Genomic DNA, 23538 nt, shown 5'->3' with positions numbered 1-23538 from the left:
GTAGTGGAATAGAAGATGAACTCAACTGAATTCAGTGAAGATGTAGAAGAAGGTAAAAAGAAAAGTTTTTAATTGGATATTTTTGAATAGGTTATATATCCTATAGCCCCACATTTTAAAAAGTATTTATGAGAAACCTTCCTACAGTTGCCATTGTTGGCAATCCCTCTATCTATACACGTATCTTGAATTGCTTTTTAAAAGTGTAGAAGATGCTATCTAGGGGTGGGGATGTAGTTCATATTTAGAGTCCTTGGCTCTGGTTAATTAGAGCTACCTAGCACCACCACACACATAAAATGTATTTTTTCCCCATTTACCTCCTCCCTGCAAAAGACTTTTAAATCCTCCTGGAATTGAACCATGACCTTACTGTACGGTATTGGCAAGCATAGGGAAGGGACCGTGGTGATGGGAAGTGCTGGTCAGCATCCCTAAGTGACAGTGCTAGAGGGTGGTCCACAGACACCTGTCACTCAGCCCTGCTGCTCCCCCAGCAGCCTTGCTCTTTCCTGCTGAGCCCCATTTCTTCTCTGCCATAGTTGTGAAAAATAACACTGTGAAGGTAGAGGGTGACGATGCTGCGCTGGACTGCACCCGGAATTCCAGGGCCTCTGAGAAGCACCCCTTGGACAGCGTCCTCACTGCCCTCCAGGAGTCCAGCAAGCGGAAGCAGCTGGGCAGTGACGGCCAACCAGACTCCGTCCCCAGTGTGAAGAGGAGACGGCTGATACCAGAGGTGAGGACTTGATTCCCTCTCGTCCAAGACGAATCTCTGTACTCAAGGACCTCTGGCAAACTGTTGAATTCTTGGGCGTGAGAAGGGTTTCGTTTAAGCTGTCTTACTTCTAGCTTCAGTTATTAGGAGGTACCTTCAGCTGAAACACTTCCTGGTGTCCTTATGGGGAGAGAGAGGAGTCTTCATAATACAACCGCTTTAGCGCTCTTTGGTTTGCTCTGCCTTTAGGGATGTGGGGGCAAGCGTTTGGTAATGGCAAAAATTGTAGATGCCTCTGTGGCTTTATGTGGAAGACTGGTCCTGGGAAAGTTGGGAGTAGCAGATCTTTTCCAAATTAAGCCCATCATTTATATCTACAAAGTGGATTGTCTCTAAGGAATCCTCAAGTGAATATTCTTTCCTGCCATAGCTTATTCTTTCTTCTCTCTCTCTGTTTTATTTAGTTATTCAAGACAGGCTCTCTACATAGCCTGGTTGGCCTCCACCTTACAGAGATCCACTTGTCTCTGCTTTAGGAGTGCTGGAACACAAGGCTTTTTTCTTTTTAAAGATTTATTTATTTGCCTAGCAATGGTAGCACACACCTTTAATCCCAGCATTTAGGAGGCGGATCTGTGTGAGTTCAAGGCCAGCCTCCAAAGCTACAGAGAAACCCTTTTTCAAACAAACAAACAAACAAACAAAAAATTATCTATTATGTATGCCTGCAGGCTAGAAGAGGGTGCCAGATCTTACTACAGGTGGTTGTGAGCCACCATGTGGTTGCTGGGAATTGAACTCAGAACCTCGTAACTGCTGTGCCATCTCTCCAGGCCGCTCAAGACTTTTTTCTTTTCTTTTTTTAGTACTAGAAATTGTGCTGGGCAATCATTTATCACTGAACTACACCCCAGATCCTTTTGTATTTTGTGTTTTATTTGAGACAGAGTCTCATCAAGTTGCCTACTTTGAGCTTTAATTTTGTAGTCCAGCAGGCCTTGAATTTGCCATTCTCCTGCATCAGCCTGAGTGGCTAGCATTACCGGTCGGTGCCACCAGGCTGAATTTGTTACATTTCCCTCTTCTTCCTCCTTCTTGACAGAGTCTCACTGCTTTAGCTAGCTTGCAGAGCTTGTCTGCCTCTGCTTGTTATAGTCACCTGACTTTAAGGTCTGATGAAGGTAGAGAATGGAAAAAGGCCACATCTGCCTCCCACAGCTGCAGTTCAGGTGGGGAGTAACATATCACATAAAGCAGCAGGGCCTGAGGAGTGAGGTGGGTGTCTAGCCTAGGGTAGAGTCTTCTGTGGTTCTGCAAATACACCTTTAGTTCCTAGAAAAGCATTTCCCAGACTCCTAAGCGTAGCTCCAGATCTGCCGTTAACCCCCATCTCGTTGTCATACTTGCTCTCTGGGAGCCCAGGGAAGCATTCTGTATGTGCACACAGCCTGGAATTTCTAGTGCTCAGAGCACCAGGGATCCAGCTTTCTCCTTTTAACCTTCCCCCTCCCCCTCCCACCCCTGCGTCAGGGTCTCATGCTGCCTAGGTTAGCCCTGAACACTGTGCAGCAGCGGACGGTCTGATCCCCTTTTTTCTTTGGAGTGCTGGATTTATAGGTGTGTGCCGTTATGCCAGGTTCATATGATGCTGGGGATGGAACTGGGCCTTTGTGCATGCTAAGCAAGCAGCGTACCAACTGAGCTACGTTCCCAGCTGTCTTAGTCACTGTTCTATTGCTGCGAAGAGACACCATGACAAGCCAACTCTTCGTTTTAGTGTGTAGCCCTGGCTGTCCTAGAACTTGCCTTGTAAACCAGGCTGGCTTCAAACTCACAGAGATCCGCCTGCCTCTGCCTCCCGAGTACTGGGATTAAAGGCGTGCATAGCTGTTATTGGATGCTGTTCTTTCATTTCTGGGTGCTTAGACCCGATATCATCACTCAGAAACTGTATTATCTGAATCACCGCTTGGCTAATAGCTTAAATGTATTCTCTCTCTCTCTCTCTCTCCCTCCATCCGTCTGTGTGTGTGTGCTGTGTGTGTGTCTGTGTCCTGATGTGCATGTGGAGGTCAAAGGACAACTTGTAAGAATTGTTTCTATCCTTCACCATGTTCTAGAAATGGATCTCAGGCCATTAGTCTTAAAGGCAAGTACTTTTAGATTTTTTTATATTTTATGTGTATCAGTGTTTTGCCCAAATGTGTGTCTACGTACCATGTGGTGGTTACCTTCTGCTCCCAGAGGCCTGAATAGGACATTGGATCTCCTGGAACTGAAATTGCAGATGGTTGTGAGCTGGAAACCAAACCATTAGTCCTCTGGAAAAGCAGCCAGTGAATTGCTCTTAACCATTGAGCTGACTCTTTAGTACATGAAAACGTTTTTAATTTCTTCCAAAGTACTACATCTTCAATTTACCTTGCGTATTGTGTTAGCTTTAGTACAATGTTGAACAGAAACGATGAGAGGAGACTTGGTGTTTTGTTTCAATTGATATTAGCAAGAGGTTTCTAGTTTCTTACTTGGGACTATCAAGTAGGGAAGATATTCTTTTTTAATTTTCTAATCTAATCATGCACAGTGTGTGTACGTGTGTGTGTGTGTGTGTGTGTGTGTGTGTGTAGATCAGGGGTCAATTTATGACACTTCTTGTTGTTTTCTTTTTTCAGACAGGGTCTTTTTGCATAGCCCTGGCTGTCCTGGAACTCACTATGTAGAACAGGCTGGCCTCAGCTCACAGAAGCCTCTGTCTCAGAGTTCTGGGATTAAGGCTTGTGCTGGTAGTTGGTTTTCTCCTACCAACATATGAGTCCCAGGAATTGCTCTCAGGTCCTTAGTTTAGTGACAAAGTGCCTTCATCTGCTGAGCCATCTCACCCTCAACCCCATTCCCAGATACTCCTTTACAAGTTGAGCTCCAAGTTCCTGAAGAATTTTGTTATGAATGATGTCTGATTTTGCTATCAGTTCAATCACATGACTGTTTCTCCTTTACTTTGTTGTTGTGATAGATTAATTGGTTTTTCAAATGTTGAACTAGCCAAGATCTGGCCTGGATCATAGTGTATACACTCAATGCACGCGCTCACACACACACACATTTTCCCCCCCCTGTTTTTGTTTTTTTGAGATAGGGTTTCTCTGTGTAGCCCTGGTTGGCTTCAAACTCAAGAATTTGCCTACCTCTGTCTTATAAGGTATGAGTGCATCATCACACCTGTCAGTTACTTTTTTATTCATTGTTATATTAAATCTGACAGTGTTCTCATGAGCAGCAGTCCTGTGTCTGTACTCATGGGGGATACTGATGTGGAGTTTCCTTGTGGTGTCATCTGCTTTAATACTAAAGCATCCTGGCCTCACTGAAGTTGTGGAGATAGAATATCTGTCTTCCAGAAGATGCTCTAGAGCAGTGTTGTCAGGCTGGAGATGTGACTCGCCTGGTAAAATGCTTGCCTAGGATGCAGGAATTCTGGTTCGACCTCTAGCACCACATGAAGTGAGTGAATACAGCAGTATGGAGGACGGGCAGGATGGTTAGACCTTCTAGGTCAGGGTGCTTCTCATCTGTGTAACTGCACGGTGCTATTGAGTCAGCCTGGAACACATGCAATCTTGGGCTGGGGTGTCTTATTATTTTAATTCATTTTATGTGTTTACTTATTTATTTATTTATTTATTTGCTTTTTGTTTGTCGAGACAGGGTTTCTCTGTAGCTTTGGAGCTTTCCTGGAACTCGCTTTGTAGACCAGGCTGGCCTCAAACTCACAGAAATCTGCCTGCCTCTGCCTCCCAAGTGCATGTACCACCACCTCCTGGCTTTATGTATTTAGTTTTTAAAGACATGGCCCTGTGTAACCCAGGCTGTCCTGCTGCTGCTGCTCCCTAAGTGATAGGATTATAGGTCTGAGCCTGCAAGCCTGCTTAGGTGCTCGAACTCAAGGCCTTGTGCGTGCCAGGCAAGCACCAGCTGGGCTACATTCTTAGATCCCAAGTTGGTTTGTGTTGAGACAAAGACTTTCCATGCTGTGTACCTTAGGCTGGCCTGGAACTTACTGCATAGCCCAGGCTGACCTTGAATTCACGACAATCCTCCTGCATCAGATCCCACTGCCATCTCTTCCTCAAGTGTTTATGGGCCAATTGAGTTCAGTTGTGGAAAACTATTAATTAGTGATTTAATTTTCTAGTGTATTCAGCTATATTCAGATTGTCTGTTTCTTATATAAATTTTAACAGATTGTGTCTTAAAGGAATTGATCCATTCAATCTGAGTTATCAGATTGTCTCCCCCAAAATTTCAGTGTAGAGCAGTATTCCTTTTATTATCCCTTTGGTGGCCTTGAGATCTTGAGTGATGGCTCCCTATTATCCTTTATTTCCAGCACTGAGGGTAGGCCATAACTCCTGTGCATACCAAGTAACCACTCTACATGCATCCCCAGCCTAAGTCTGGTTGTTGGGTCGCATGGTGGTTAGTTGTTTTTCTGTTTGTCTGTGTTGTCCTGTCCATTCCCAGACACGGTTTCTCTGTGAAATAGCCCTGGCTGTCCTGGAATTAGCTCTATAGACCAGGCTGTCCTTAAACTCACAGACATCCACCTGCCTCTACCTCCCAAGTATTAATTATCAACTTGATGTGATTTATACTGACTTGAAATGTAACTTTGGCTCTTACACAGGGTTGTACAGTGTGGCCCACGATGGTGTTGATCTTGTCCTATGCAGAGCAGCATAATATACAGTGTTCCTGCCTCAGCCCTCAGAGTGCTGGGATAGACATTTGTCAGTGTGGCTGGCTCTTTTTAGGTTTTGTGGGGGTTTTATTATTTTGTTCTGTTTTGTTTTGCTTTTTTGAAGCATGGTCTCACCGCCCTGTTGGCATCTGTAGCCATGCTGGTATGTGTTCACTATGTAGCTCAGACTAGCTTAAAAATCAGAGTTCAGCCTGCCTCTGCCTTCCAAGTGCTGAAATTACAGGTATGAGATGAACCAACATATCTGTATCTTGTTAAGCTTGTTTGTTTGCTTGCTTTGTTTTGTTTTGAGACAGGGTCTCTGCATTTCCCTGGCTATCCTGAAACTCACTCTGTAGACCAGGCTTACTCAAACTCAGAGATCCCCTTGCCTCTGGTGGGGCTAAGGCAAGTACCATCATACCCGACTTTCTTTTTAGGTTTTAACTGAGCATTTGTAGGATTCCATTTTCTCTATTTTGTAATATCAATTCCTTCTCTTTACCTAACTTCCCATGGTACCCTAGAATGCAATATACACTTAAAACTTAAATATTATTCAACTTCAGTAACAGGAGTACAAGCGCATATAGAGCAAACACATATGCATGTATCATGGACTATTGTCTGTTAGGTGGATAAGAATGAATTTTGTTTTACTTTACATTTATTTGTGTGTGAGCATGCTCGGCAGTCTACGTTATTTTGGAGGTCAGAGGACAGCTTGCAGGAATTGACTCTATCCGTCCATCATGTGTATTCTGGTCGCTAGATTGCCAGGCCAGAGCTTTGCTCTGGGCTGTTTAACAGACCTGAGCTGCTCCTCTGTCCTATTGTCCTGTTGAGTGTCATTCCTCTCCCTACCCCCTCCCTGCACAGCTGGAGTCTCCCTTCCCTCAGGTCTCAAAGGCTCTGCTAAAACCTGTACGGGCAAATTCACGGTGCTCCAGAACATTCCAAAGTCGTTCTGTTTTCAATCCCTCTGCCATGATCATGAAGGAATTTCCCTCTGACATTTACTGAAGATCTAAAATTGAAGGTAAAACTCACAGAAATGCAGGTGCCCTCTGACTGAGAATGTTGGAGTTAACTCAGGCCTTTCTCCCTGTCTCATCACCACAGGCTCTGTTTTCTCCTCCCGGTCCTGTTTCCCCTGGAGATCTCTGCTCTTGACTCTACTCTGGGTGGCTGTTGGTCTGTGCCCTCTGCTGTTTGGATCCTAGGAAAGTTATTTGGTTTTAGTTTGTTCAAGCTGTTTACTTGTTAAAATGGGTCAGAGACTTTCAAGCTCTTTGCATGGAGAACCAGGATCCCAGAAGCACTCTGTTCCTTTTTATGACCAAATAATAAAGAGTCCATTATGTGGCTGGATGTCATTTGTTTATTCATTCATCAACTGATAGACATTTGGCTTGTTCCCACTTTGTAACTGTCAGAAGTCATACTTAAATAAGACAATTTTTAAAAATCTTGCGGGCAGTGTTGGTGCATGCCATAATCCCAGTACTCAGGAGGCAGAGGCAGGAGGATCTCGGTGAGTTTGCGGCCAGCCTGTTACAGAGCTAGCTCCCAGACAGCTAGGGCTGTTACACAGAGAAAACCTGTCTCAAAAAACCAAAAGGGGGAAAAAAAATCTGTGTATATCTAAGAAGAGGGTTTCTGTGTAGGAGGTCAGCAGGTAACCGGGTGTTGTGTTCACACGTCTTGGCCTTTCACCTGGGCTGAGATGAGCCCTCTTTGTGGCTCACCTCCATGTACAGGCCAGCTGACCTGAGAGCTGTGTGTACTTCCCATCTTGTCTCGGGAGTCAGTGATGGCATTTTAGATGTCTGCTACTATGTTTAGCTCTTATGGGTTCTGGGGTTTCCAACTTAGGTCTTAGCACTGACGCACTGAGCTGTCTACCCAGCCTAAGTGACACATTTAAAAAAAAAATAATCCCCATGGAAAAAATGAATTTTTTTATACCTTTAAACATTTTTATAAAGGAATATTTAGAAATTCACCACCTTTCACTCTAACCCCTGCCCTTGCCTCATACTGTGTGATCTGGGGAAGGGCTTTATACATAGTGGAAGTTCCCAGGGTCGTGCCAGACTGTAGTGCCTGACTGCCGCTGGTGTGTGTTGAGGCTGGTAAAATCCACAATGGCTAGTAGAAGGGCTTGTCTGAAAGGCAGTTAACCGTTTGTTCTCTGTCCCCAACAGTTCACAAAATGTTCCTCACTGCTTCAGAACACACTGGACAGGCGTGGCTAAGACACAGCAGTAGTTGGGCAGGAGGAATAACACAGTGTGACCGGCAGCTTTAGAATCTAAAGCTTGCCATTGGCTTTCTTTTGTCTGCGCACACTGTTGGTGCTAGGGCTTGAACCCAAGGCTTCGTGTTGCTAAGCAAGAGTTTGACAACTGAGCTGTTCCTGGCCCTTGTCTTACTTAGCACAGACTGTCTTCAAACTCCTAGGTAGCTGAGGATGACCTTGAACTCCTCATCCTCCTGATTCCACCACTACATTTGCTTCAGGTGGTGGTGAATGGACCCACAGCTTGCTGCATACTCCTTTGACTGAGCTATACCCCATCGTTCTTACATCTTTAGATAATCATTTCCTGTCCTTTCTCCTAATGATAGGTGTGTTCTATTTTTATAATGCTGTGAACAATGCTAGAGGGACCATCTTTGCACATAGGCCTAATCACTGTGTGAGTTTATGTACAGACTAGAGTTCTAGGAGGTTTGGAGATTAGTTATAAACTTAAGTCATACATAGTGCTAGGATGAAAGGTGTATGCCGCTATGCCCCATTGTTAGTCGAGGATGACCCTGAACTATCCTCCTATCTCTACCTCCCCTGTGTTAGTATTCAGGTGAGTATCACTGTAGCCCCCGTCCCCCAGTGTCCTGAGACAGGTTCTCATTGTGTAGCCCAGGCCAGCCTGGAATTCCTACATCAGCCTCTGTTGTTTGTTGTTGTTGTTGTTTTGAGACCAGGTTTTTCTGTAGCTTTGGAACCTGTCCTGGAACTAGCTCTTGTAGACCAGGCTGGCCTCGAACTCAGCCTCGTAAGTATAGGTCCATGGGTGTCTAGTACTTGTTTTTTAGGAAGTTTGTGTAACTTTATGAATCAGTAAATCAGTATTCTCAGAGCCGTAGAGATTTGAAAACAGCTGTAGATATTTTTGAGATTAGAATGTGGGTTGAATTTCCAAAATAACACTGGTCTAGTTCAGATAGGGTTGGCACTTGCCCTTTTTCTAGAGATCCTGAGCCTTCAGGATATGATGGTGGCACCAGGCAGGGAGCATGGGCTCTCTCAGTACTTCACCCGGTGAATGGGGACCTTGGGCGTAGCAGGTGCATCAGAAGAGTAGAGGGGAGCCCATCAACAGTTCCCAGGCCTGTGACAGAGCCGAATGTGCTGTAGCGCTGCATTCAGTCCTCAGTGTCACCACAATTAATTAACAAGCCCAGTGTTGTGCAGAGCTTCTAGTTCCAGCACTCAGCAGAGGACAGAGTTTGAGAGTAGTTTCGGCTGTGCAGTGAGTTCAAGACCAGCCTGAGCTGCAAAGCAAGCCCTTGTTTGGGTGTGGGGGCAAAAGCTCATTGTGGAAAGGTACATGCAAGGAAGCCTGCAGACCAGAGTTTGCCTGTTGAGCTCCCTTGGTGGGAGGGTCTCTGACTTCCATGTTAAAGGGAAGCTGGCATATATATATATATATATATATATATATATATATATATATCATTGGTAGAGTGCTTGTCCTAGTATGTGTACAGTCCTGGGCCTGGTAACAATACGGTGAAAATAATAGAATAGTAGAGGTAACTGTTTTGGAAGGAAGAGACTAAACCTTTTGCAGGTGCCAGGATTGTTTATGTAGAACTTCAAAGAGAAACATGAAAACACCACTGGCTAGAGATGGTTCCCGGTAAGCAGTTCTCAGTCCCCAAGTGATGACTCATGGTTGTCTGTCACTCCGGCTCCAAGGGCTCCACACCCTCTGTGACCATGGAGAAAGCCAGGCAAGCACACAGTGCACATACATACATGCAGACAAAATACTCATACCCAGAAGATGAAAAATAAGTAAAAAGAATCTTAAAAAGGAAATCACATTCCCCCCTCTTTTATTTTTGTTTTTTTTTAGGGTTTCTCTGTAGCTCTTCCTGTCCTGGAATTTACACTGTAGACTAGGTTGACCTTGAACTCACAGAAGTCCGCCTTCCTCTGCTAGGAGTACTGGGATAAAAGGCGTGTGCCACCACTGTTTGACTTAATTATTTAAATTTAAAGATATATAAATCAGGTGGTGGTGGTAAACACCTTTAATCCCTGCAGAGACAGGTGGATCTCTGTGCATTCAAGGCCAGCCTTGTCTACAAGAGCTAATTCTAGGACTACTACGGATATTACATAGAGAGACCCTGTCTTGAAAAATTATATGCATACATATATTTTGTATATATGGATCTTTAGCCTGAATGTATATTCATCATGTGCATGCTTAGTGCCCATGGGGGTCAGAAGAGGGGGCCAGATACCCTGGAAATGGGGTTATGAACAGTTGCAAGCTTCCATGTGGGTGGTGGGAATTGAACCTAGGTCCCCTGGAAGAGCAACTATGTCTCTAGTCCCTGATTCCTTGTTTTTATGACTGACAGTTAGTATGGAACTTAGAAGAAAAACAGCATTCTTAGAAAAGTCTGACAAGGACCAGGAAGACTCACTCTGCCCCTCCCTGAAGCAGACATTTTGTGCGTGGCTAGAATTTCTGTTGGCAGTTTTATTGTTTTTATTTTATTTATTCTCTGTCTCTGTGTCTCTCTCTCTCTTTCTCTCTGTGGAGTGTGTGTGTGTGCGCGCGTGTCATGGCGTGTGTGGGTCAAAGGACGGTTTATAGGAGTTGGTTCTTTCCTTCCACCATGTGGGTCCTAGTGACTGAACTTGGGTGGTCAGGCTTGGTGGCAGTCCTGCTGAGCCACCTTGTCATCTGGGTGATAATCTTTGTTCACAGAAGTGGAGGTGATAGTCAAGAGCTGTACCAGGCCGAGGTTAACTCTTCTGGGGCTTTTGTCTGTGTGACTCTTCCACTATTGCTGAGCAGTGGTGGTGCGCACCTTTAATCCTAGCACTCAGAGCAGAGGCAGGTGGATCTCTGAGTTCGAGGTCAGTCTGATCTACAGCGTGAGTTCCAGGACAGCCAGGGCTACACGGAGAAACCCTGTCTCAAAAACACAAAACACAAAAAAATCTACTGTGGTTGGTTTTAAGTCAGATAGCAGAAATGTCATCTTATTCATTTCAGTGTCTTCTAGGTGTGTAACTGTTGAAAAAGCTGGGGTTCCTAAGGTGTCTCAGAGGAACCGATGACGGGTTCCCCACTAAAAAACAGGCTGAGAGCTTGGTGCTACCAAGACCACTCTGTCGGGAGCTGTGCACTTAACTGGGAGCTGATGAAGTAAGGGCTGGAGGGGTGCGTGTGGGATGCAGACTGCTCCAGGTTCTGTGGCAGCGCCAGGAAGGCCATAAGGGAAAGCCTGTGTGTGACTCTTTCCTAGTGTGCCCAGGGTAAGCATCGTCGTCACTGCCATTATTCCTGAATAGCGGTACTAGCGCCCTGGTGCCACATCACATGGCCTATACTTGATCTCACAGTAATTTTCCACTCCTGTTTTCCATAGACGTGCTTCTTGCTTGGTCTTCCATTGCTGACTCCCTGGATACTGTTTCGCCACTCATTATTCACTGAACTGAATTCAGTAACTTCTATAGGATCTGGGGTCTGAGGGTGATGACCAGTCCTTAGAGCACTAGTGGCCATACCCCTGGTATCTCCCCAGGATGTCTGCTGCCCCTCACCTGCATGGTGGTGTCTCAGTCCCATTCTCCCGCTGAGATCTTCAGGTCTTCCTTGTGAGTCTGCAGATGCTCATGAATGGAACGTCCATCATGATCTAGGCTAGATGCCAGCATCAGAGCCAGAGCTGTGCCACAGAGTCCCATATGGTTGGAAGATACACCTTGGAGAACTGGGAACTGTCAGCCAGACACCCTGTGCCAAGTAGCACAGATTTAAAGATTTCTTGATATTCCTAGACAGCTGAGCAGAGATTTTATCATCAGCAGGAAATGCAGCCAGCACATCATTGCCTTGGCAGTGTTTGTGGAATTAATTGAGCACTGAGTTGACAGGACACCATTGTAGAGATATCTAAGAACCTTCCCTCTGGTGCTTGCGTTTTATGTTGAATTGTTATCCAGGGTTTCTGTGAGTGAAGAACATTGCCCTCTACTGGGACTCAATTTTTTTTTTTAAATCAGGCAGTTTAGTAAAAAGTGTTTCCATTGATCTAAGAGTTTCTAGCATGCTCAGTAGGAATGGCAATGTTTGTGTTAATAGCTGGGTTGAGAATCATGGAGGGGGGTTTCTAGTCAGGTGTTCACTCATGTCCTGCTTGCATACATTTAATCCCAGCGCTTGGGAGGCAGAGGCCAGTAGATCTCTGAGTTCAAAGCCAGCTTTAGTACTTAGTGAGTTCCAGGACAGCCAGGGCTTTGTAGAATGACCCTGTCTCAAAACAAAATAAAACAGTTGCATGTGTATATTCTCTCTCTCTCTCTCTCTCTCTCTCTCTCTCTCTCTCTCTCTCTCTCTCTCTCTCTCTCTCTGTGTGTGTGTGTGTGTGTGTGTGTGTAGGTCAATAAATGTGAAATACAAAAGCATTTGCTTTCTTTGTTGCCTGGGTTAGTCTAGAACCACTGGGCTCAAGTGCTCCTACTTCAGCCTCTTGAGTAGATTGGAATACAGACAGGTACTGCCACAGGCCGTGCCACCTGGCTTACTTTGGAAGAAAATATGAGAACACACAGATAGGAAGGAGCAGGCTGCTCCCTGCCGTGCTGTTAAACTTTCCAGCCTCAAGTGAAGGCCTCTGGCCTCCAGAACCAGCAGGCTGCAGCATCTCACTCCAGGGTTCAGAAGCTGTCAGTTCTCCATTCCTCCAGAGTGCAGGCGGTTGGGTGCTTTCTTCTCTCATCTATTTTTTTTTATTGTATTTTGGTTTTCGTTTTGTTTTTTTGAGACAGGGTTTCTCTATAACTTTGGAACCTGTCCTGTAGCTAGCTCTTGTAGACCAGGCTGGCCTTGAACTCACAGAGATCTGCCTGCCTCTGCCTCCTGAGTGCTGGGATTAAAGGTGTGCTCCACCACTGCCTGGCTTCATCTATTTTTTTAAAAAGAAACTAATTTGCGATTCTAAATAAAATGGCATGCTCTACTTGCATATTCTCATTTTTTAAAAAGGAGCTGTCCCTGCTTCTAGCTGTGTCAAATTTGATTAGTGAATAAAGTTTTTCCTTAAAGAAAGTAACTTTCTAAACTGGGTGTGGTAGTCCACACACACACACACACACACACACACACACCTGTATTCTCAGCACTTTGGGAGGTCAGGTCATGAGGATTAAAGGCATGTGCAGGGCCCTGTGTAGGACTGGAGAGATGGCCTAGTGGTTAAGAACACATGCTGCTTTTCCAGAGGACCCAGGTTCAATCCTCAGCACTTGTATCAGGCAGCTTAGAACTGTACGTAGCTCCAGCAGTCCCCTAAGCTCCTCAGGCACCAGGATTCACGCTCATACCCATACACACACAAACACACATAATTAAAAAATAAGTTAGAATGTTTCTTCATTTTATTCTGTGTGTAAAAGTGTTGTTCTGTGTACAGGTATGTGTACCACATGCCTGGTGCCCGAGGAGATCAGAAGAGGGTGTCAGATCCCCTGGAATTGGAGTTTCCGATGATTATGAGCCATCATATGGGTACTTGGAACAGAAACTGGGACTTCCGGAAGAGTGGCTTCACCCCTTAACCAATGAGCGATGTCTCCTAAAAATATATTTATTTAAAATAAAATGTAGAGGTCTGGGTTTAGTTCTGTGGTGGTGCATTGCGGTAGCTCAGTGCTTGAGGCCTAACATGCACGAGGCCCTGGATTCAGCACCTGTTATGGAAAAAGTCCTTCCTCTTTCTGTGAATAGCCAAACAGGGAACTCTCTAAAGCGTTTGTAATCCCCTTCAGCTGAGTCTCTTTACGGTGCTCCCTTGATAGACCTGGAGCACCTTTGAAAAGTCCTGCTGTGCAGCGAGAACTTGGTCATGCGTGAGCAAGCATGACAACGTAATAAAAGGCCCACACCATTGCTTCTGTGCCTAAGAATAGTCTTGTTTAGTGTAATCCTGCTGCAGCAAATATTTGACCCTGTGCTTGGTGTGCATTATCTCATTGCTCTCAAAATTACCTTGCGGCAAGACACAGGAACTAAGGCATCAAAGGTCACACAGGGAGGCCCTGACGGGTGGCTGAGCGCCTGTGCACTTACACCTCTGCCCTCGTGGTTTCATAAAGTCAGTGGGTTTGGTTTTGCCATCCCCAACTCCCAGGGGTCCTTTTCTTAGGCAGAGATGGGACAGTGTGATTAGCAGGGGACTCTTCTGTTCTGGCCACTTTGCTCAGTGGTGGGATAGATCAGAAATGGCTGTGACATCGTTCAGTGTGACAAGCTAGGAGAGGAGTCATCAGGAAGGAGCAGGGCAGGAGAGGGGGTGGGACCACTCACAACCTCACCCTCCCTCCAAGCAAGAGAGCCCTCTGCTCTCACTTGAGATGTGTTTTAGAACAGCTAGGACGGGCAGAAGCCACTGTCCCTGTGTTAGTTTCTACAGAGCCACCGTCATGGAATCAGAATATCATCAAAGATCTCTTTGTCTCCATGACTCTAGCACTCAGAGGACGAGAGGGGGACCCCATCTTTAAAACCAAAACAAAAAACACCACCCCAAAAAATATGGAAAGAGGATCCCAGGTGGAGGATACAGTGCCGCTCACAGTACAGTGACCACCTAGCGTGCGCAGACATCCCCGGCTTCAGTGCTGGCAGGTGTGTGAGCCAGGGGCTTTGTTTTATCTTTAAAGGGGGTCCAGGAAGAACTTCACTGATCAGTATGTGGAAAGCACAGGAGCCTCAGTCAGTATTGCTGGGGCCTGCTTTTCTGGGCGTCTTAACTGTAGCTTTGGAATCTGTCCTGGAACTAGCTCTTGTAGACCAGGCTGGCCTCGAGCTCACATAATCCGCCTGCCTCTGTCTCCCGAGTGCTGGGATTAAAGGCATGCGCCACCACCGCCCAGCAAACCTTACCTCTTAAGAGTGGCCTTTTGCCGTACATTTGTTTAGGCTACAAAGAATTTGTGTTCAGTTCTGTGCTGGTATTGGTTGTCTGGACTTACTGCCTGGGTGAGGTCCACTGAGGTCAGATGCTGTCCTCTGTGCCCTGAGGACCCTCCAGTACCCTGCAGCTACTGCAGAGCCATAGCTCCCGCTCTGCAATTTAGCAGAAGCCATGTGTGTGGACCGGGGAACTTCAGCACCACTGGGCCTATTGGCTGTGTTTTTCCCAGCTGTGGAAGGAGCATCCTTGTGTACAGGAGCCTGGGTGAGCCTCTGCTACCTGCCACCACTTGCTAATCAGCACTTCTGTTTAATTAAACTCTCAGATACATATTCTAGCAAGTTCCTGATTACTAATTTATAACTGAAATCCAGTTAATATGCTATACTTGGAAGGTTTTCGGCTTGTGTGTGTCAGTCAGCCAGTCGGGTTTATTGTTCCACTAATTGTCCCTACCTCTCCAGACAGCCACTGATCTGCTTTCTGGAACTACAATAGGTGTATTTTCTAGAATTTTTTACATAGGTGACCTTAAATAATCTGGCTTTCATTCAACAGCTATTCTGAGGTCTGTCAGCTCTTTTTTTCCTGTTCCCTTTTAAAAATGGTGTCATGCTGGGCGATGGTGGTGCACACCTTTCATCCCACCACTCAGGGAGCAGAGGCAGCTGGATCTCTGAGTTCGAGGCCAGTGTGGTCTACAAAGTGAGTTCCAGGACAGCCAGGGCTACACAGAGACACCCTGTCTCCGGGGACAAGGATGGTGTTATGTAGACTAGGATGGCCTTGAACTTCTGATCACACTGCTGCTGCCTCCCAGGTGGTGGGACTTCTAACACGCACCACACCACTGTGCCACCTTTAAAATCGGCTGTTTCCTTGGTTTGGTTGTTGGTTTAGTGGGGGGCAGTGCAGGGGTCAAATCCTGAATCTTCTACATATTAACAAGCATTTTACTACCAAATTAGAGTCCCAGCCTCTGCCTTTTTATTTTATTTTTATTTATTATTTTTTACAGCGTTATCCAAGGATTATAAGTATGCCTTATCACATCCAGCTAACATCTAAGTTTCTTTTTTGGGGGGAAGGGGTTGGTTTTTTGTGACAGGGTTTTTCCTGTATATCCCTTGCTATCCTGGAACTCACTGTGTAAGGATTAAAGAACTCACAGCATCCTCGTGTCTCAGCCACCTGAATCTTAGGATATTAGTTAAGAGCCATCCACCATGCCTGACCCACGATCAATTTTCAATTAATTTTGTGCTGAGCTTGAGGTTTGGGCTAAAATTATTTATTCAAGCCTTTTTACATAAAGATATCCAGTTTAGGGCTGGAGAGATAGCTAAGAGGTTAAAAGCACTGGCTCCTCCTCCAGAGGTCCTGAGTTCAATTCCCAGCAACCATATGGTGGCTCACAGCCATTTGTAATGAGATCTGGTGTCCTCTTCTGGTCTGCAGGCATACATGGAGGCAGAATGTTGTATACATAATAAATAAAAAAATAAAATAAAAAAAACATATCCAGTTTAGAATTATTTGATGGAAAATTCTCCTTTTGCCTCCAAATTGCCCTTGATTCTTTGTCACAAGTCACCTGTCTTTCTGAGTAGAGAATCCTTTTAAGATATGCACTTTGAAACAGGTAGCAACCATGGAGGCAAACCATGAGGCTCCCAACAGTGACTGAACGTGTGCTGAGAATGCAGTGACGGGACGGACATGCTCCTCTAGGCTGGACACAGTCCGTAGCCAGCGCTCTTGTAGATGCGCACTGGGTGGGTGCTGGCTGGGGAGGGATGCTGGACCAGTGGCAGCACTGACATGTCCCAGAGTCGCCAGCAGAACCTTAGCACCATGGATACTGTGAGGCCAACCCTTGTCTAATGTCAATCAAGAGTAAGTCCTGGCAGCTGCAAAGTGGCCAGCCTACTACTGTGTACCTAATGAAAACCTCCTAAAAGGTACATTCAGAAGCTGCCATAGCCAGGAACCACTATTCCTATCTGAGATCAGTGAGGTGTAGGCCAGGGGGGTGACCTTCTGTGACTGGGCAACACCTGTTCCTAGAAGCGGTTTGTTTTTTTGTTTTTTGGTTTTTCAAGACAGGGTTTCTCAGTGTAGCTTTTAGAGCCTGTTCTGACACTAGCTCTTATAGACCAGGCTGGCCTCGCACTCACAGAGATCCACCTGCCTCTGCCTCCCGAGTGCTGGGATTAAAGACGTGTGCCACCACCGCCTGGTGTTCCTAGAAGTTTTTACCCTGTCTTACCAGCTTGGCTTCTGTTAGCCGTATGAGCAGGAAGCCTGGCACAAGTGTTCTACAACAGCAGGAGCCTTCTTGGGTCTAGTCTGAGCCTTTTCTCAAGGAGTAGGGAGGTGGAACAGGTTGGCCCTCAGATACTACTGTATATTTGTCCATTCCTGGATGGACATATTGGTTTGGACAAAAAACATTGACCTTGGGTCCTTTGTGCTGTCCCAGCCCAGTCTCTAATGCACTGTATCAGAACACACACCTAACTCTGCAAAATGGTTTCTGTTTCGTAGGCACTCCTGGCAGGCATGCGCAACCGTGAGAACAGCTCTCCCTGCCAGGGAAATGGAGAGCCAGCTAGCAGGGGCAGGAGTGGGAGCTCTGTGTGGCCTGCTGAGGACGAGCCTTCCAATGAGGCCACAACTCCTTCCTACAAAAAGCCTCTGTATGGCATCTCCCACAAGATCATGGAGAAGAAGAACCCTCCCTCTGGAGACCTGCTCAGCCCCTATGAACTTTTTGAAAAGGCAAACTCCAGTAACAGCCCCTCTCCTCTACGCCTGCTGAATGAATCTCAGAAACGGGAATGTGGTGCTGGGGTGGCCACTGATGGGGACCCCAATATCTACTTCCTGATCCAGAAGATGTTCTACATGCTCAACACGCTCACATCAAACATGTCCCAGCTTCACAGCAAGGTGGACCTGCTCTCCCTCGAGGTGAGCCGCATCAAGAAGCAGGTGAGCCCTTCTGAGCTGGTGGCTAAGTTCCAGCCTCCCCCTGAATACCAGCTCACCAGTGCTGAGCTGAAGCAGATAGCGGAGCAGAGCCTGTCCTGCGGAGACCTAGCCTGTCGCCTACTCGTGCAGCTCTTCCCGGAGCTCTTTGCAGAGGTGGATTTCTCCCGTGGCTGCAGTGCCTGTGGCTTTGCCGCTAAGCGGAAGTTAGAGTCACTGCACCTCCAGCTCATCCGCAACTATGTGGAGGTCTACTACCCCTCTGTGAAGGACATGGCTGTGTGGCAGGCTGAGTGCTTGCCACAGCTGAATGACTTCTTCAGCCGCTTCTGGGCCCAGCGAGAAATGGAGGACAGCCAGCCAGGCAGCCAGGTCACCAACTTCTTTGAAGCGGACCAAGTGGATGCCGGCCACTTTCTAGACAACAAGGACCAAGAAGAAGCTCTGTCTCTGGACCGCAGCAGCACCATCGCCTCGGACCATGTGGTGGACACACAGGACCTCACCGAGTTCCTAGATGAAGCCTCCTCCCCAGGTGAGTTTGCTGTGTTCCTCCTGCACCGGCTCTTCCCGGAGCTGTTTGACCACCGGAAGCTGGGTGAACAGTACAGCTGCTATGGCGACGGTGGCAAGCAAGAGCTGGATCCCCAGAGGCTGCAGATCATCCGCAACTACACGGAGATCTACTTCCCGGATATGCAGGAGGAGGAGGCCTGGCTGCAGCAGTGTGCCCAGCGCATCAATGATGAGCTAGAGGGCCTGGGGCTGGAGGGGGGCAGCGAGGGGGAGGCCCCACGGGACGACTGCTACGACTCCTCCAGCCTACCAGATGACATCTCAGTGGTCAAGGTAGAGGACAACTTCGAGGGCGAGCGGCCTGGCCGGCGCTCCAAGAAGATCTGGCTGGTGCCCATTGATTTTGACAAGTTGGAAATCCCACAGCCAGACTTCGAGATGCCAGCCTCAGATTGCCTACTGAGCAAGGAGCAGTTGCGTAGCATCTATGAGAGCAGCCTGTCCATTGGCAACTTTGCCTCCCGCCTGCTAGTGCACCTGTTCCCGGAGCTCTTCACCCACGAGAACCTGCGCAAGCAGTACAACTGCAGCGGCTCTCTGGGCAAGAAGCAGCTGGACCCAGCCCGCATCAGGCTGATCCGCCACTACGTGCAGCTGCTCTACCCTCGGGCCAAGAACGACCGCGTGTGGACTCTGGAGTTTGTGGGCAAGCTGGATGAGCGCTGTCGGCGCAGGGACACGGAGCAGAGGCGCTCTTACCAGCAGCAGCGCAAGGTCCACGTGCCTGGCCCTGAGTGCCGAGACCTAGCAAGTTATGCAATCAACCCCGAGAGGTTCCGAGAGGAGTTTGAGGGGCCCCCGCTGCCTCCCGAAAGGAGCAGCAAAGACTTCTGCAAAATCCCCTTGGACGAGTTGGTGGTCCCTTCGCCCGACTTTCCGGTGCCTTCTCCCTACCTGCTGTCGGACAAGGAGGTTCGTGAGATCGTGCAGCAGAGCCTGTCGGTGGGCAACTTTGCCGCCCGGCTCCTGGTCAGGCTCTTCCCTGAACTCTTCACAGCTGAGAACCTTCGACTGCAGTACAACCACTCCGGGGCTTGCAATAAGAAGCAGCTGGACCCCACGCGCCTGAGACTCATCCGCCATTACGTGGAAGCTGTCTACCCGGTGGAGAAGATGGAGGAGGTGTGGCATTATGAATGTATACCCAGCATTGATGAGCGGTGTCGCCGCCCCAACAGGAAAAAGTGCGACATCCTCAAGAAAGCCAAGAAAGTGGAGAAGTGACAGGTCTGGGGCTGCCCGGGGACTTGGGTCACCACGGACTGAGCAATGGGTGCCCTTGGGACTGAGCATTGCTCTGGAGCTCGTGTACGGTATCCACAGACAGGCACCTTATGTCAGTGGGGAGTGGTTTCCTACCTTTGCACACGTAAACACCTACCCAGCCACAAGAAAGAAGCCTTGAATTTGGTCTCTTGTATTCATGACTTTGTTCCGTGTTCCCTGCTGGCACAGCTGGAGTTTGGGAGTAGCCAAGCTGTGAAATGGGAGAATTGATAGGATAGAGTCCCTCCCTAACCCTCACAATCCGAAATACAAATTTAGGCTAGCTGTGGTGACCCACGTGTCTAGACAGAGGCCGTCGTGAGTTCAAGGCCGGTCTACGTAATGAATTCCAGACCAGCCCAGGGCTACGTAATGAGACCCTGTCTCAAAAACACCAAAATACAAATTCAGTAAGCTTGTTTCTCTCCCCCATGTTTTACATCTTCCTTTTTTTTTTTTTTAATTAAAATGAAACCCTTTTAAAGAAAATCATTGGCTCTTTGGGAGCCATTTTACTTAGGAAAAGAAATCTTAAAAAATTGTTTGAGATGAGATACTGTACGATTACTTAAATTGCTGAGATTTTTAAAGATGATTTTATAGACTTTTTTTTTTTTTTTTAAGAAATGCCATATTCCGGCATTATGTGTAACTAGCTTCAGGTGGCACGGTGACTGGTTTTACTAATCCTGTGTTTGACATCTGGTTTCAGAGAGTCCCGAGGCCCCTTGGAGTCAGCAGACGGGATGGAATATAAGTAGTGGGTAGCCCCTTGATCCTGTATGCGAGTTTCCCTTCTGCTGTGGCCCCCAGAATGGTTACCTGTGGCCCAGCCTGTCTGCCACTGCCATGTGGTGCTCACTGTGTAGACGAGAACACTGGAAGATGATATGAATGTAGATAGACTGGAGGCATAGTTCACATGTCTCCACGTGAGCTGTGTCCTTCCCCAGCCCTCCCTATTCCCTCTCCACACACAAGTGTTGGATCAGAGGGACAGACACATTGGAAGGAACACAATGTGTTAGGGACAGTTTTGTGTGATTTATGGGTGGGCTTCTTTTGGGTTCACCAAGAACTGTTTACTTTCCATGTATTTGTACAGAGTCCCTATCCCCAGACCTCAGTGTTAGCTCCTCCCATGAGCAGCATGGCTGTGGACCTCTAAGAGCCTCGCGCTCTTGCGGGTGTTAGAAGGACCCAGACCATCTTAAGTGGAGCACCCATGCCCCTCCCCAGCCCCACTCAGACCTTTCCCCTCAAACCTTCTAGGAAGTTCTGCCGTCCTATCCTGGCCCACCCCTAACGTGGAGGCGCACATGTCTTCCACCCTTCTACACTGGGGCCAGATGCCTAAGAAGGGCGGGAGATAGTGTTCCCCAAACTGAATCCATCTTACCATTGACCTCGAATTAATTCAGTTGCCTGGGTAGTCATAAGACCCTTGTGGGACATTACAAATGTGATAACTTAATGGCTTACTATTTTGCTACCTTAATATGCAAAAATGATAGAAATCTATGAATTTTCTCATACAGATAAGAACTTTAGTTCTAGTAGACAATATGATATAATTTTGCATGTACCCAGTGGGCATTTAAAAAAAATAACATAATTTTGAATACTATAAAGCTTCTATTCACTGTCATTTTCAGATTATTTATGCTGTAACTGTAAACCTAAATTATTGTTGAGAAGTGCACAGGGACCTCATGACTCTCTGTCACATGACCACACCTGCAAGCATTTCTCCTTACTAGAAAGTGAGATGGGGGCTCCACAAACAAAGCAACCTTCTTTGTGCCCAGAAAGAAGGTGTGGGGGCAGCCAGAAGATTCCCTTTTCCCCTCACTCGGGCCTCTCTCTAATGCCTTAGTCTCTCACACACACATGCATGCATGCACACACCTACCCCAAAGATGGCTGTGGTGTTCTCTCACTGCTTCCGCTAGTTTGAGAGAATTCCATGGGATTTGTTCTGGTCTTGAGGATGTAACCGAGAGGATTCCAAGCCATGTGAAAATTGTCCTGAACTCTAGAGTGGGGTGTGGCCCTGCAACGTCAGAAGCACAATCGGTTAGCAAGTTTTTAGAAGTCCTGTTTTCTCACAGCGGAGAAACGGCAGGTTCTAGGAATTAAGCGTGACTTTCTGTAACCCAGAGCGTGTTAATTCTGGGAAACTGTATTTTGGTTTCCTTAACACTTTAACTATGTAGGGCTTCACAACCCCCCACCCCCCAATCTCATTGTCCCTTTCAGTGAAAAGAGGCAGACACTCTGGGAGCTGTTTCCTACCCCTGGACTGTATGGTATCCTCACTTACCCATCCATACAGGTGGATCCAGTGGGCATTTTTTTGTCATGAAGCAATATAAATATTAAATACTTATTTTTTCAGAATTTAATGGGTTTCATGAAATCTGTTGGCGACTGCTTTCCTTGTTTCCCATGTTCCCCATCTAACTCTGCGTTTGTGTTTTGGATTCTTTTTGCCTTGTATACAGAGGACTAAAGATTAGCACAGACATTCTGACGTTGAGTAAGGTAGTGTGTCAGTGGGTGGTAGAGGTCTTGCTTTTCTCTGTTAGGAAGTTGTTAAAGAATGTATGAAGATAGTCATGAATGTATAGTGTTCGAATCCTGCTCTTAGTTCATGTGGCCGTGTCTGTATGGTGACAAATGTTTGTCAGGGAATAAAGTGTCTAGTGTCATTAGCGCTCAGTGCCCTTCCCCTTCAGTGTTGAACCCCAAGCCTTCCTTTCCTTTAAGTTAGGGGGTGACGGGTTTATATCAGCAGCAATCATCAACCGACCAATGGGATCTACTTCGTGGTGACTGGATTTGGCCTGATCACACCACAGTGTGGCCAGCCTCTTGGGTTCTTGGAGAGATATCCTGTTTCTACCATTCCCCCAGAGATTGCTTCTTGCCTGACTGGGAGGTTCCTGGAGACTCCTGGTTGGAAGTCACTGGGTCATTCTGAAGTGGGGGTGAGGGCCCAGGGCCTGGTACTGCTGTGGGAAGTCCTTGCCTCTTGTAGATCCAGCCTTAATGTCTGACATCCTAGCGTGAGCAGACCCTGCACAAGGTGGATGTCAGAGTTTCTACTGTGAGGAGTAAATAATGCGGACAGTTTTACCAAAGAGAACGAGACACCACATCATGTCTGCCTGTTACCATTGATCTGAGTGCACCCTTAGAAAGCTGAATGTAACACAAACCCAGGACATTTTTGGAAATTGTATGATCTCTAGCAACTTTGTGTGAATTTTTATACAAGCACTGTTTTATTAATTATATAAAATATAAAAATAGAAAAACTGTGGTGTCTTAACACTTCATTTCTGTAGGTCCCTCGCCACTTAGAGTGTGTCTGGATCTGTGTGTGCACCTTCCTTCCAGTCCCTGGGGAGAACATGAGTGTTTGGGCGTCAGGTGCAGCTCACAGGGTTTCCATCTGACCACCAGTGAGTGACAGAACCCACCAAATAAATCCTCCAGTCCAACTTGTACACAGACCACAAAATGAGACTCTCATCTGAACTTCTTCACCTCTCTGACCTGGTGCCAGCCCTGCCTATCCCAGCAGAGCTTAACTTCCCTTGAACCCCGTTTTTCCACTGTGCTATGGGTTTTTCCACTGTACACTATGGGGTGTAGTTCCTCAAAGCTAACCTGATCACAGATGCATGCTTTCCCTCTTTAACTGGTTAAAAATGAGCATGTGTCAGACTGGAGAGATGGCTCAGCGATTAAGATCACAGGCTGTACTTCCAGAGGACCCAGGTTCAATCCCCAACACCCACGTGGCAATTCACAGTGGTCTGTAATTCCAGTTCCAGGGAACCCAACATCCTTTTTTTTAAAAAATTTCTTTGGCTAACAGGCATGCACATGGACCGCAGACATACATACATACATACATACATACATACATACAGGCAAACCACTCATGTACATAAAAAATAAAAAGGTATACTCTCATACCTGAGGGGAAGAAGAGTTGAATTAAGTG

At 46.8% G+C, this 23538-nt stretch overlaps 1 protein-coding gene across 1 annotated transcript in view; it reads left to right on the top strand.

Annotated features, from left to right (window-relative positions):
- The window catches only part of Bend3 (BEN domain containing 3), a 37571-nt gene extending 15648 nt beyond the window's left edge, over window positions 1–21923 (top strand). Inside the window, exons 2-4 of the mRNA XM_085690914.2 lie at window positions 5–52; window positions 543–739; window positions 17238–21923. Coding sequence (XP_085547040.2) covers window positions 16–52; window positions 543–739; window positions 17238–19481 — 2478 coding nt within the window. The 5' untranslated portion in view covers window positions 5–15 and the 3' untranslated portion in view covers window positions 19482–21923. The remainder of the gene's footprint in view (window positions 1–4; window positions 53–542; window positions 740–17237) is intronic.
- Window positions 21924–23538: the final 1615 nt, after the last annotated feature.

The sequence above is a fragment of the Myodes glareolus genome, chromosome 1 (assembly GCF_982192425.1).
Source record: "Myodes glareolus chromosome 1, mMyoGla1.1, whole genome shotgun sequence".
NCBI lineage: Eukaryota > Metazoa > Chordata > Mammalia > Rodentia > Cricetidae > Myodes > Myodes glareolus.
The sequence above is the reverse complement of the archived record's forward strand: the minus strand, read 5'-3'. Positions and strand labels throughout refer to the sequence as shown.